Genomic DNA, 15,532 nt, shown 5'->3' with positions numbered 1-15,532 from the left:
GGACCCAAAACATTTAGAATAAGGGATACTTAACCTGGGTTGTTGTATGTCTTTCGGGCTGTGTGGCCATGTTTCAGAAGTATTCTCTCCTAACGTTTCGCCCACATCCATGGCAGGCATCCTCAGAGGCTGCGAGGTTTTTCCATACCTCGCAGCCTCTGAGGATGCCCGCCATGGATGTGGGTGAAAAGTCAGGAGAGAATACTTCTGGAACATGGCCACACAGCCCGAAAGACATACGACAACCCTGTGATCCCAGCCATGAAAACCTTCGACAACACATTGATACTTAGCCTGTCATAACGTACCTTCCAACTGTCCCAATTGGGCAGGGACATTCCCAGTTAACCTTCTGTTGTCCCACTTTTCCATATGTTTTTACCATGTTCAAGTTTCTGCCTTCTTCTCCCACTTTTTTCCTTTGTCCTAAGCTTAGTTCAATTTCTGCAAACTGAATTCAAATTAGAAACGTAGGAATGAAGAGGAGGTGATGACATCTTTCTCTTCCCAGCAGGCTTGGGCAAAAGCTAACTGTTGCAGTCATTCCTTAGCTGTGCCTTCTTCCTCATTAATAATGTTTGCCATCTTCACCACAATCAATGTTGCTTTGCTGCTCTTCTCAAAATATTGGATAGTATGTAGCAGTTATAGATTTGGAAGAGAAGTTGTACTGAGTGGTGATCCTTGGACTAGTGCCAGTTGGTGAGCCTTTGGCTGCTAGTCTATGGCCAGGAAAGTGAGAAACAGTTGTAGTCAATAGGAAATATGGTACTGGTTCTTGCCACGTTAGAAAAAAAAAAAGATTACCAGTCCCCTACATCAAATAGACTCTTTCATACCACACAAATATAGTACTATGATATCTGTCATAGTTGTATCCTGTGGAGTTTGCAAATTGATCAGCTGCTAGAGCACACTGGAAAGTGTACATGTCCCTTCTTAAACTGAAAGTTCAAGGAAGCCATTAGACAGAGCCACCAGTGCTTTATTATGTAGTATTAAGGGCCTCAGTCCAACCTCTTGCTTGAGGTAAGACATCTGGAGCTAGAGCATTCTCAAGAGAAGACGATAAACAAATTGAGATGAGGTGACATATGCTTCTTTTCTGAACTTACTTTTGAATCTGTGGCCAAAATATGGGAATATTTTTTCTGTTGTGTATATACCCTCCATGTGAGCTTTTAAGGATTTATCCACTAGTACATCTGAATATGAACCTATTTCTGATGAATCTGTGGTTATTGCCATTGGGTGGAGGATTGTTCTCCCCCAGTTCAATCCTGTGCATGTTTACTCACAAAAGATACTCTAATATGTTTAATTGGATTTACATACATTTGTAGTCTTGGACTTTCTCACATCACTTCAAAATATTAACATGAAATAAAATTTATAGGACAAGCACTTAAGTAACAAGCCAAGCCTACATTCCATTCTGTGTGGATCTTTAATTTAGAAGCATGGAAGTTCAAGTATCATATTCAGAACTGCTTTTGAATATGCTGTCAAGTACCTTATTATTAGCTGGGTTACCTATTGTAGCAGCATTATCATAACATGTTAAGTTACCTTGTTGTTTAAAATTGTTCATAGAAATGCATGAATGGATATGACTTTAAGCACAGTAATATTTAGTAGCAACTTGTACCTACTACCCTGTTTTCCCCAAAATAAGATAGGGTCTTATATTAATTTTTCTTCCAAAAGATGCTTTAGAGCTTGTTTTCAGGGGCAGTCTTATTTTTCCAAATTGACTTTTTAAATGAACTATATCTAGAGCTTATTTTTGAAGTAGGGCTTATATTTCGAGCATCATCAGAAATTCTGAAAAATCATGATAGATCTTATTTTCAGGATAGGTCTTATTTAGGGGGAAACAGGGTAAATCTTGTGGGGCAGAGGGTGGGGCCAAGAGGACACCAGAGAGGCAAAGGATCTGGTTTTCTATTTCTATCTATCTTGCAGTTGTGTCTTGAAACATGAACATCTCTCTCTTTCTCTTATGCAAATTAAACAATTGTAGCAAAAGCATTTGTCTTACCTATCTGCTAATAAATTCAGCCAATCAGTAACTTGTGGTCAAGAAGCAAGTGTCCCTGTACATGTATTTCCTAGGTTTTTTTTTAAACCACTTTGTTCACTTGTATTCATTTTCACTGAAACCAACAAAGGGAAATATATAATACCTGTAGAAGTAGTCTTTTTAAAAAACCACTTGACAGACAAGGTTTATTAACATATTTGAGAAAACTATAGACATGGTTTAAAAGCACAGATAATAGACTGAAGAGAGAAATGCCTCCATGCAGATATAGCTTTAAAAAAGCGAGTATAAAAATTAGGACTATTATTCTGCAAATCAGATTAGGACAAATCAGCATAGCTCCAATTGAAAATGCATTGATTCCTATTATAATAAGTTATCTGTTTAGTTCAAAGGAGGTTTTGTACATTTGATTCAGTCTGAGGAGGGAAGTTAAAGTTCTCACGTAAATGCAGCATGAATATATTTAGCCACAAAGAGGGTGTAGCTTTAAAAGGGAATGCAGTGACTGGGCAGTTTTACTCAGTAAATTCCCATCACAGTGCATATGTCTACTAGTGATGTGCATTTGTATGGATTCACTTTCCGTTTTGTTTTGTTTCATTCGTTTCAGACCGTTTTTGTTTTTGTTTTCCGCTTCCGAAAATGGGTCCATATCCAAATGAGATTTTTAACTTGCATCTGAAAATACAAAAATTTTCAGATGATATAGAGAAAAACAGGTTTGATTTCTAAACTGAAAAAGGAATCCCAATAATTTCTTTCCTTTGAAAAATATTACTTTTGTAAAAAAAACACACACACACAATGCGGGAGGAAAAGGAGGGTTTTAAGCAAAGAATTAAGAAGAAAAGATTTAAAGAATGTTAAATATTAAAGTACAACAAAGCTAGCTAGATAGTAGCTACAAGAGAGAAATCCCCTTCTTTCTTCCACTCCCAAAGCCCCACGCTGGCCCCCAGCCAAACCCACCCCCACACTCCTTCAAAAATCCCAGCCCCTTCCCTTCAAAGGAAAAAAAATATGCCAAGCAGCTAGGCAAAAAATAAAATACAAATCTTTCCACAGCAGCAAGGCAAACCGTTCCCCACCAGCAAGGCAAGGAAGGAAGCAGCAAAGCAAGGCAAGGCCCCTAAGGCAAGGCAAGGCAAAAGGCAAGCAAGCCACTGAAGCCAGCAAAGGACGCGCCCACAAGGGGCGCTTTAGGGGCTGTTGCCTCCCTAAATAGCCTGTGGCCAATGGCCACATCACTGTTTCTTTGGCCTCTGATTGGCCAACAATCACCCCCTTCTCCTCTGATGACTGAAGAAGAACTCCCCTGGAAAGCCACACGGCCCGAAAACAAAAGAAAGCCACGGTGACCGTGCAGCTTTCTCTTTCGTGTCGTCTTTTGTTTCATCTGAAAATGGGGTCTTTCGTTTCATGCCTTCCGATTGGATGGTACGAAATGTATACATGAATGAAAAAAAATGGAACAATACAGCACACAACACTAATGTCCACGTTACATTCCAGTCCAGAGAGATTCAAGCATATTTAACTTTGTTGTGCAGAAATTTTTCCTAAAGCTTGACAGAAGCTTAACAGTTTGCCACAGTTGTTGCAAAACCAAACATGACTAACTTGGGACTTTCTTCTTCCTTTCTCCAGAGCTTTGTTCAGCCCCTCTTAAAATTTTAGGAACATATTGACACCAGTAAAGGCGAAGTGACACTAAAATGCTTTGAACACACTCCCTTGCTTAAAATATACACATAAAAGTGCAGCTACGTTGGTTCTTATTTTTTTCTGGGAAAAGGTGCTGTAGTTTAGTCCTATTCAAAGTCATGGTTCCTGGCAAGTTTCCAAGAAAGAAAGGAACAATGGTACTCAATCAGTATAGATTTAGTGCACATTGAAGTGTAATTGTTGCATTTACCCTTTATCAGATAGTCAGAAAAACACTGCTGTAGGCTATATTTCAGAGTAAGGCAATGGCACAATTTCTGAGTCTGTCTTGCCTTAAAAAAAAAACCTTGAAATTCATGGGGTTGCCATAAGTCAACAACTTGAATGCACATACACAGACATAAAATCTACACCACACTTTCTCCCAGCCTTCCCAACTTTCTCACACAGACTCCTCAGATCTCCATAGCTAACCATGCTAACTGATCCCAATCCACTCGTCATCATCATCATCATCATCACCATCATCATCATCATCATCAACAACATCATCATCATAGACAATCACTCATGGCTGAGTATGATTGTCTTCCTAAAGCGGAGTCTTGGTGGGGTGGGGTGGTGGTGGTGGTATCTCTAAATGACTGTGAAGACATATTCTGGATCCACATGGTCTTTCACAATGAGCACTCAAAAGTATCCTAAAAAGCACACAACACATCCTCATAGCTACTACTTCTTTTGCTCTTGCTTAGTGTAAAGTCCAACAGACACAAAAAGACTAAACATACAGAAATGTGAACTTTCTCCAGGTCTATGTAACTCTGCCCAAACAGGCAGCAAAGTAAAGTGGCCAATGACACAATGAATCCCAGTGCAGTAGTCCATGACAGAAAATAACCACTTGGTTTGCTGCTCCTCTGAACATGTGCAAGTCCCCATGACAACATCAAATAAAACTTTAAGGCAACTGTACTTCTACTTGTATCCCCAAAGTCTACACAAAACTAATGTTTGTTCTCACCAAAGTGGAACTGCAATTAAAAAATTATTGTGAGCATCAGTGCAAAACTGGAACTGCAGAAACCTAGACATCTGCCCAGTTCACACCTCAATGTAGCTTACTGGCTTGGGCTACAGGTCCCATTTTGTAGCTGTTGTTGTTGTCATTGTTGTTGTGTGCCTTCAACTCATTTCTGACTTATGGCCTTTCATGTAGTCACTCGATGGGTTTCCATGGATAGGTGGGATTCACACCTTGGGTCTCAAGCATCATAGTCCATTGCACAAACCACTACACCATGCTGGCTCCCAGTATAAATATTTATTCGGAAGTAATATTAATATGTAAATATGCTTTGGACTACAGCCTAGGAATCACTGTTGTTTTTTTCTCTTTTATTCAAGCGATATATGTCACACATGTTGAAGATACAATATCTTGTGTTCACCACCAAATTGCCAACACCAAATTCTGGAAATCCTATTTTTAATAAATAACTTTTCCTAGCTGTGTATCAGACATACAGGAGGTAAAACCAAAAGGGCTGGCAAAGAGCAGGGAGAAGAACAACAGCCAGCCCCCCACACTCACTGGGATTAGGGGCACAAGGTTCCCACAAAAGTGGAAAAACCACAAATAAAAAGGTCACTACTTTTTTCTCTTTAGAAATGTCTAGGCCCTCCAGCACAATTCTGTGGTCAACATCTTCTAGCTGTTAATCATAGACTGGCATTAGAAGACCTAGAGATTGAGTAGTGTTCTGTCTTGGAATTTGTACTCCTCCCAGTATGAATCTATGGTCAACCTCTGACAGATGTTGTCTATATAGAGTCACAATGGAGGAGCTAGAGATTCTTCGAGAGAACCTTTAAATCAGATCCATGAAAAATCAAATCTGCAAATGTGGAGGGCTGATTGTATTAGTGGGTAATTAATTAGTGGGTAATTAATTACCTTTTAAAAAGACCTGTTCTTGATGGAGATGAGAACGGCTAGAGTTGTTGACATGGATCAACTCAGTCACCTAGCAGCGGCATGAAATAACTCCCATCTCTCTTTGGGCGGTGATTTGGCTTGAATTTGAGTCCTAGTAGCCAAAGTCTGGGACCTATTTCAGGGTTCTAGTTCAGCACCTTGGATAGCACTCTTGAAGTTTAGATCAAAATCTATACTGGAATCCCTGCCCAATTTACCAGGGAACCACTATCTGCTAGTGCTGCTTGAATTTTTGGACACTTCTTGGGACATGAATATGGCAGCTACCTTGGCTTCATTTCATACTTTTTGAACAAAAATTATTAAATGCTTTACTCTAAGAATGGCTTCCCAAGGTCATCCAGTGGGATTCTATGGTTGAGTGGAGATTTGAAGCCACAACACCTAGAGTCCTAGTTCAACACTCAATCCACTGTACTATGCTGACTCTCTGCCTTCCACTTTACCTAGTTTTGCTTTTACTTGGAGTGGACCTAAGCGTTTGAAATGCATGCCAGAGCAGCAAATTCAGCTTTGATCTGTCACTGTCACCCATAGAGAAGTTACACCTTCTGTTTTGTTTTGAAGTGGGATATTTTTGTTCTTTAGGAGTGAATAATTAACGGCTATGGCAATGTTTCTGTATTGTGTGGGTTTCTATTAGAAAACATCTGTTACTGAGCAGAGGCAGTTTACTTAGCAGTAAACAAGTGCAGAGAAAAGCAGTGAGAAGTCAAAGAAACAGAAATCATACTGTCTAGTCATCATGTGGTGTAAAAGATGTGTATCACTGAGCCATAAGTCTGAAAAAAAAGCTGCACCCAATCAATATTAGTTTCTTTTAATGAAGACAGAAGGTGCCTGCTGTGTATATAGAACTAGTGATAGCAATGTATAGTCTTTTAAAGGCCTGCTAAACAAAAGAGGCAGTGGACTGAAATAATATGATAAATATTATTATAGTATAATATTATAATTTTATTGCTGCCATCAAAAGATATGATTCTGTTGCTGCTGAGATATACTACCAAAGATGGTTTGCAATTGGTTTTATGCTTCGTGCTTTCTTTTGGTTGCATGTTTCATTGTCTCTAACATGATCTTTTCAACAGAGAATCAAATATATTGTTTCTGAAACAAACTTAAACACACCTTGCATTGTAATCCTCACATTTGACCCTCAAGTACACTTACAGAATTTACCCTTGATAGGTTTGCCATGCAGAGAAAGGTGATGGAGTGGAGTCAGGGTTGAAGCTCTGGGATTTTGTAGTTCTCAAGGATAATGATATCAGCTATCATCTACTTCAAACCTCCTTGTTCTTCTGATACAAATTGCTATCCTCTAAGGCAGTCATTCTCAATCTGGGGTCCCCAGATGTTCTTGGCCTACAACTCCCAGAAATCCCAGCCATTTTACCAGCTGTTAGGATTTCTGGAAGTTGAAGGCCAAAAACATCTGGGGACCCCAGGTTGAGAACCACTGCTCTAAGGGACTGTCTATACCAAAGGAAAAAAAATCTGTATCCATCTCTATTCCCTATATGGTAGGAAAACACAAGGTACAATTGCTTTAACAGTGAAAGTGCTTTTGAGAGAATTGAATGCATTAAAAACTAATTTTTTGTTTCACAGTTTATAGAGGAAATATTTTTTCCAATGTATCTCTTTGAGTTGGGGTGTGATTGAGGGATTAACCCATATCATTGAAAAGGCAAAACAAACTGTCTTTCTCCTTGGGGTGCTGAGCAGGTCAATTGAGCTACTCCTCATCACCAGTTGTGTGACTGTGCCTCTTTCTAACCTCTGAGCAAGTGGTTTTGCAAGAGGGAGGTACTTGGCAGAGAAGGTAGTGGATCAGTAGCCCCAAGGGGAATGACAATTTTTTTCCTTTTTTTCAGCAGTGGGGGCTTCATTTATGACTGGGCTCAGATGTGGATGGGTGGAACAGAATAAAAAGAGAAAATCTTGAACTGAATTTGGACAGGGGAATTTGTGTCAGTGTGCTGTAGTATATGGGTTATTTTGCTGGTTTAGGTACCACACAGATAGCTGGGATAAAACTGTTTCTCCCTCATTTAGGGGGCAAAGAATATTGAAAATGGATGTGTACTGTATGTGTATATGTATTTTTAAAATTGTGTCAGAAGCGATTTGAGAACATAGTCGCTTCTGGTATGAGAGTATTGGCTGCCTATAGAGACGTTGCCCAGGGGACGCCTGGATGTCTTACCATCCCGTGGGAGGCTTCTCTCATGTCTCTACAAACTAGAGCTGACAGATGGGAGCTCATCCCATCTTGTGGATTCGAACTGGCAACCTTCAGGTCAACAACCCAACCTTCAGTTCAGCAGTTCAGCTGACACAAGGGTGTAACCCATTGAGTCACCTCGGCTCTTCATTTATGTGGATATATATGGTAGACAGGGTATGGTGGATGGCCCCTATGGTCTCTTCCAATTCTATGATTACACACATACACACAGAAAGAAAGAGACAGCAGCTATCACAACTGCCTTCTTTAAGAGCATGGCTATGGGGATCAAGGTGGATAGCTACATTTCAAGATTTACTTTTGTATACTTTTGGTTCTGGGTCCATACATATAATATTAAGAACTCAACACAAAGGTACACTTTCTTCTGCTCCTCACACAGCCTGTTTGACTAGGTTGGTAAAGGAAATGTGAAATAATAGCAACCCATGATAAAGTGAAAGCTTATCTATGTGCTTTAATTTCATTTAGCTGTGCATCTGATGAAGTGGACTATAATCCATGAAAATTCATATAGTAATAAACTGGTTAGCTGCTACAGGACTCTTGGCTGTGTTCACTGCAATACATTAATAGGGCTACATCCAGGGAAACAATTTACATCTGTTTTAACAGAATCATTAGCAAATGTGTGAACAGAGCTACGCATTTTGGAAATATATACTATATCTTGAAAGTTTGTTTTCAAGGGAGCATTTTGGCAAACTCTGTTGTAACCACCATTCATTTTTATGAGATCTTCATCACACTGGGGGAGGGGGGGCACAGTGTGACTTCTTTGGGGAGAAAATGAAGAGAAGAATCGTACTTAGTAAAATACTCATAATCCTTTGAATTCAAATTCAATAAGAGAACAAAACCCAGAAATATGGGTAACATTTTTGTATCATATAAATAATTTATTAGAACAGCTTTTCATATATAAAGTCCCACATTCTACCATATGGTTAGAAATGTCTCTTGAAGAGTTGGACTGACAAGTCAAAGTGTCTATTCCCGTAATTGGACACAGGGGAGAACACAATAGCTCTTTTGTAAGCTACAGCTTGATCTCTTTTGTATTTTGGATTTACATTTGTTTATTTTGCAGGCTTGCAAAGATTTTGCGAAGATATAGAGATGATGATTGGATTCCAGCCAAGCATATTCTGGAAAGTCTGTTGGGCTTTTGTGACCCCAACAATTTTAACAGTAAGGACTAGAGGAATTGGGGGCTGAAATGGAAAAATTACCCTGGAAAATATCTATTTTCTCACTCTCTGCCATCCTACTATTTATGCAGCAATGACTTCAACTTCTATTCGATAAATGTGCTATTTCCCAAAGGCAGCAATCATGAAACTGAAATACCATCTTTAAAAATGCACATAAATGCTATAATTTTGTGTATCGAAGCTTTGTGGAGTTTGATGCACCCAGCATAATCTGTTTACCTCTTGTGAATGTTCTTTGTCCTTTAAATCATGACTCTTAACTTTTGTGATATATCTATGTGTGTGCGTATGCACACACACACTTACACACATGATGAATGTTAGATATTTTGGACTTGACCTCCTAGAATCTCTAGCCATCATAGCCAATAGAAACTGTGGAGACTGTGGAGTCCAGGCATGGGCAAACTAAGGCCCGCAGGCCCCCTGGGTGCTTACATCAGTCCCTCCTCATTTTCCCTGTTGCATAAGGACATGCTGGTCCTCTGCATCCTTATGCAGAAAGGATGGGAAAGAAGACACACAGCAGCTGATAGCCCTCTGGATTGCTCTAAGCCACCGCATGTCTCACCTTCATCCCGGCATAAGGACAGTGCCTTATGCCGAGAGGCCCTCCAGAGCATTCTCATCCATAGCCTGTTTTGCCCTCCTCCTGACATAATGCTGAGAGGACAGCCCGAAGATTGGGGGAAGAGGATTGAGGAGGAGGATCAGGGCAGTCACCGCATGACTCATTTTCCTCTTGGCATAAGGATGGAATGAGCAGCCCCATCCTTATGCCAGGAGGACAACCTGAGGATGACCCGGCCCTGCTCTGCCCCCTCTCAGCCCCACCCTCTCACAGGCCCTCTCCCTTCCAGGCCTGTCCCACCCAGCATGTGCCTGGCCGCCCTTCCTATTAGCCCGGCCCCCTCGATTGGGCCCACAATGTGGCCCCAAGGCAATAAAGTTTGCCCATGCCTGCTCCAGTCCAAAATATCTGGAGGTTCAAAGGTTCATTGTATTAACAATTCACAATACAGCCTCCATATCTACAGGGGATATATTTTTGAAACAGTGGATAATAGTGAACCCTATTGAAATGAAGGACTTCTATCCCAACAATAACATATTTCACTGGAAAACCCGCCAACAATGTCTAGAGAGGACATATTATGCCAGACATTGATTAATGAAACTGAAGATACTGGTCCTGCATTCACTCATGACTATATTATTATATATTATTATACTGACAATTAATCCTGCAAAGCCACAAAGTGTCACTGAATACCCTGAAGAAGTATAGCGAATGCACAGATACTGCTGGATTGCATCTTCTGAAAACTCTCATCATTGCTATTCTTGCTAGGACTGATCAGAGTGCTTTCTAACAACACCCAAAGGTACAAATGTTCCCTGCCCATGCTCTAGGGCAGTGGTTCTCAACCACAAAGGACATCTAGTTCACCCCCTGACATGCAGGAAAACATAGTTGCAGAGTTCCTGAGATACCCATCCATCCTTTGTTTAAGACAGTGGTTCTCAACCTGTGGGTCCCAAATGTTTTGGCCTTCAAGTCCCAGAAATCCTAATAGCAGGTAAACTGGCTGGGATTTCTGGGAGTTGTAGGCCAAAACACCTGGGACCCAGAGTTTGAGAACCACTGCTTAGGGCCTCTGGGAGGTGCTTCATGCTGGGATCTTACATTGATATGCTAGTTTATGTATGCCAAAGCTACTTAGTGAGAACTTGCCCCCATCCCTATGTAACCTGGTCTGAAAAGAGGAGAGTGATCTAGATGTTTAGGCTCAAGTATAAAGATGGTACAACATAAAGATTGTCTTCTACATTTCTTGGATAGTCTGCTGGAAATAACTTCAACTCCTAGAATCCAGTTAACATGGTTACTCATTGGGAGAGTTGTAGTGTTAAAAAAGTAACATTTTTGGATGTGAAAAAGTTGCTAAGTCCTCTTGATCTGAGTTAGCCCAGAAGGGACTTCTACTGTATTAGCACACAAAACACAACAGTGTGGCATTGGGTGGAATAATCATGAAACTAATGTTGTCTAACTAATGTAAAGTGACAGCTTTTCCTAAGCCTAATTTTATTTGGCAGTTTGGAAAGCATTAAATCTGAGCGTCCAGGTTTGGCAAGGCACTTACAGACACAAAAGAGCCTCATGGTAGTTGATATGAGGATGAGTATATTAAAATAAGCCATATGTTGTAGAACAGACATGGCATGACGCCCTTTTCAGAGTGGCAGTGGAACTGCCACCATGCTTAAAAGTGATCCCATATTTGAGGCACAATCTCTTGCCAAGTGTTCATTTCTCGCTAGAATGTTTACTCTGTTAATCATGTTCACTTACTGAAGCTAAGCTGTTGTGACAAATCATTGTACTAAACATGGATTTTGCTTTTCTATGCACAGCTAATGTATTCCATTGCATAGCAAAAGATTCCTTACAGAGAGAACAAATCTACAGAGCCATTTAGGATGGGCTGCTTCCTAGTACCACTAGGTGTCACTCTATATCAGGAACACCAGTGGAACCTGAGCGAGAAGTACAGCAACTTCCAATAGCCCGGAAACAGGCCCATAGCCAGGATTTTTATTGGGGGGGGGGGATTTTGGTTGGGGGGGGGGGCTGAGTCTGAGTGAGAGAGGATCTACCCTAGTAAACTTTTAGTATCGTTATCCCAATACCCCCATGCATATGGGATATATTGAGCATGGTGATCAGATCATGATATGAATAAAGACAACAGTTTAATAAATTTGAGGCCTTCTCAATAACCATCCTGAGAATTTCGGGGGAGGGGGGCTGAAGCCCCTCAAGCCCCCCCCCCCCCCCAGCTACTGCTTGCCCGGAAACATTAATATTTCAACCAACCAAAAGTTCACAAAATATATCTTGCAAGCTTTCGAAGCTCTATTGGCTTCTTCATCAGGCAAGGATATTAAAAAGCATGCAGAAGAAAAAATGACAGTTAAAGCTACAGGCCTACATTTTTTTCATTTCCATTTTTCAGTTTACCTTTTTCAAGATAAGGTCTGTGTGTTTTTGGGAGGTGCTGATAGAGACAGAGATTTATAATGCCCCAAAAGAAGCCAGAGTTCTGTTTCACTGCAGCATGCATTTGAAAGAGTTAAGGAGGGTAGGAATACATTATATTTTCAGGGTATATTAAAACATGTCCACAATCAGATTCAATATTCTAAAGGAAGAACAGGAGAATAATATGTTCACTTTGTCTGGAATCTGAATTCCTAGGCAAGGAGACTTCTGTGCTTCCTTCCCACTGTGATCTTGTCCATTATCTTTTCTAAGCACTGAGCTTTTTAAGAAACACTTTCCTCCCCTCCTTGTCACATGAATGGCTTAGTGGAGTAGAACAGCTTCAAACACAACTATGTGCAACTATTAGAACCACAGTGATCTTTTCTCTCTGATAATTGTTCTTAAGATATGTAGAAAATGCAATGCAGTTGACCACTGCTAGTCTAAATAACAGCCTTGGGCATGTTTTAGTGAGATCAGTCTTTTATATGTGTAATTGTTTCAAATGTTGACCCTTACACTTTCCTGACCCAAGCTTTGCTTTCCTAAATGAAATAAGAAATGGGCTATCACTTATAAAAGCTGATCTTGTAAGAGAACAATAATGAGGGAAAGTAGAAATAAAGCACTTGGCTAATATGAGGCTAGTTAAAATAATGAAATGCCATTGACTTGCAGTTGTTTATATCTTTTCTATAACTAGACTCAAGGCAGCGTGAGATCGTTTAAATAAAGGAAATGGTGGAAGAAGCAGTGCTGAGCTCCTTCTATTCCTGCTTTTTTTCAACTCAGGGTCATTTGCATGCTTCTCATTCCACCCACAGTGTGATTTGGGTAAATTTTAGAATATGGAACTGTACAATTAACCAGGGTTTGACTATAAAAAAACACAATTTTTCTACTCATGGTTGAAAATGCAGTTTTTGGTACAAAACAGAAAGATAAAGAAGCTTCTTGCCTTCTTTTGCTCTCTTCATTAACATTAATATTTGATGAATTGGCATGCTTTAAGGTTACAGTTGAAATTGATCCATATCTCCTGAAATAATACTAGCTGCTGTCATATGTCCCTTTGTGGTAACATAGCTCTAAATCTTATGCAATAAGTTATTGTATGTGTAGGCAGTTCACAGGCATTCCTGAATTATGCACCAACAGAAGCAGAGGCATTGCTCTTTATACCACAAGTGCAATGGAGTAACAAGATAATTATATTAAGCTATACTGCCAATAGACTGTGTAATAAGATTTTTTTTTTGTTACTGGCAGTACAAGTCTCTGGTTTCATGTCTGCTTGTAAATCTAACTCCATTTCATTGATTGCTGGGGGGTGGGCGGCGGCGGGGGGGGGGGGGCTATGCTTGATTTACAGTGGCATCACACAGCCAATGATCTCATGACTTAGACCCATTTATTGTTGTGTATGGATGTGTGCTTGTTATGCATGCAGGGGTACATATATTTTTTATAAAAAAATAAAATAAACACACACAGATTTTATCATGAATGAACAGTTAGTTTTGGAAGGTGTTGACAGTTAAAATATGTGTTTGTTTCTTTTTATCAGTTCATCCTTTGCTTCAGCTTTTACCAATGGGAACCAATGACTTATGGCAGCTACCACTATCCAGGATGGTCTATGGTACTCGGATGGTTGATGTTGGCTTGCTCTGTTATCTGGATTCCTATTATGTTTGTTATAAAAATGCACATAGCTCCTGGCAAATTTATTGAGGTAAGTCTTTTATCTTACTTCCCTTTTTGTTTTTAAAGAAAGGATAAGGACTTATGTGTTGGAGAAACAAAATTCAGAATCCATATTAAGATAACGCATGTTTTATAGAGCTAACTAAGAGGGAGAGAAGATGTATATGACTTTTGAGAGTTCTAGATTTCTTTCACAGGAAGGTGCTGCAGAATAAGGGAAAGGAAAAGCTGACTTGATGTTGAAGTCATGCTGCCTACAAGAGGTCTGCAGGGAAACGGATCTGCAGATATTCAAATGGGGCACAGCAGTGGGCAGCTAAGCTGAGGAAAGGGCCCATTTCTGCCTTCCTTTTGGTCTGGGGACTTTAGAGTGTCTCGGAAGTCTTCAGAGGCTTAAAAAAAGAGGTTAGGGTCTGATGTTACACAGCTGGTGTAGGAGATAATGGAGTTCTATTTCTTCCTATTCATCCAGTTCTTCGACTCATTGAAATTTCACACCATATGTTGTTTCAGTACTGGTGTTGTACTGCAATAATATAGATATGTTTGCAAGAGGGAACGATGGCATGGGCTGTTCCCTCATGGCCCAGTGCTTTGCACATTTTCCCAGCAATAAAGAACAGAGTAGTGTACCAATAGCTTACATAGCTAGAAAAGAATGACATCTCATTCATTTATACGAGGGAAAGAGAGTTCTGAATAGGTCTAGGCCAAAACAAAATTTCTTTTGATGATTTAGAAAATTCATCCTGGAAAGTGTCTGTCTCCAAAGTGCCTTAGAGTTTAAAGCATTTGCATAATTTAAACATATTTAAATATTATAACTAAGAAAGATTGTACTTCACAGTTTTAATAGTTACTTTCAATACACAGCTGACTTCTAGTCTCTATATGTAGCACATGTATCCATGTAAAGATTTCATTTTTTAAAAGCTGGTATATAGTCCTGATGTGTAACCTGTATTCAGGACAGAAGGCTGCTGTTTGGTCAGAATACAGAGAAACAGAATGATTTTCAATTGCCAAAGAAGGTCAGTCAAGGCTGCATTCTGTCGCCCTAATGGTTTAACTTGTATATTGTAACATTAAATATAAAATAGAATTACACTTGAAGGAAGGGAACATCAATTTAAGTTGTAGAGATGGCACCATTCCATTAGCAGAAAATAGCAAATGCTTAGAACAATTATTGAAGAAAGTGCAAAGGTAGATTGAACATTAAGAAAACAAAAGTAATGACCACAAATAAGTTACATACCTTTAAAGCAGATGATGTAATCATTAATAAAGTTCAAGATTTTTCTTGGCTCGGTAATTAATCAGAATGGAGATTGTAGTCAAGAAATCAGAAGAACACTAAGGGTGCATCTGCACTATAAAATTAAGATAGTTTGACCCCAATTTAGCTGCTATGGCTCAGTGGTGTGGAATCATGGAAGTTGTAGTTTGGTGAAGCACCAGCACTATTTGCAACTGAAGACCCTGTAAACTACGATTCTCATGATTCCATTATATTGAGCCATTACAGTTAAAGTGGGATCAAATTGCATTAATTCTGCAATGCATATGCACCAATGCATATGTTCCTTCAGCTATG

At 39.7% G+C, this 15,532-nt stretch overlaps 1 protein-coding gene across 2 annotated transcripts in view; it reads left to right on the top strand.

Annotated features, from left to right (window-relative positions):
• slc6a5 (solute carrier family 6 member 5) overlaps positions 1–15,532 on the top strand; it is a 106,790-nt gene that overhangs the window by 78,695 nt on the left and 12,563 nt on the right. For both annotated transcript variants that reach the window (XM_003214676.4, XM_062967799.1), the window contains 2 exons: positions 9,056–9,156; positions 13,796–13,963. In XM_003214676.4, coding sequence (XP_003214724.2) covers positions 9,056–9,156; positions 13,796–13,963 — 269 coding nt within the window. The remainder of the gene's footprint in view (positions 1–9,055; positions 9,157–13,795; positions 13,964–15,532) is intronic.

This window comes from Anolis carolinensis, chromosome 1 (genome assembly GCF_035594765.1).
Source record: "Anolis carolinensis isolate JA03-04 chromosome 1, rAnoCar3.1.pri, whole genome shotgun sequence".
NCBI classification, from domain to species: Eukaryota; Metazoa; Chordata; class Lepidosauria; order Squamata; family Dactyloidae; genus Anolis; species Anolis carolinensis.
This window is presented reverse-complemented; position numbering and strand designations above follow the sequence as displayed.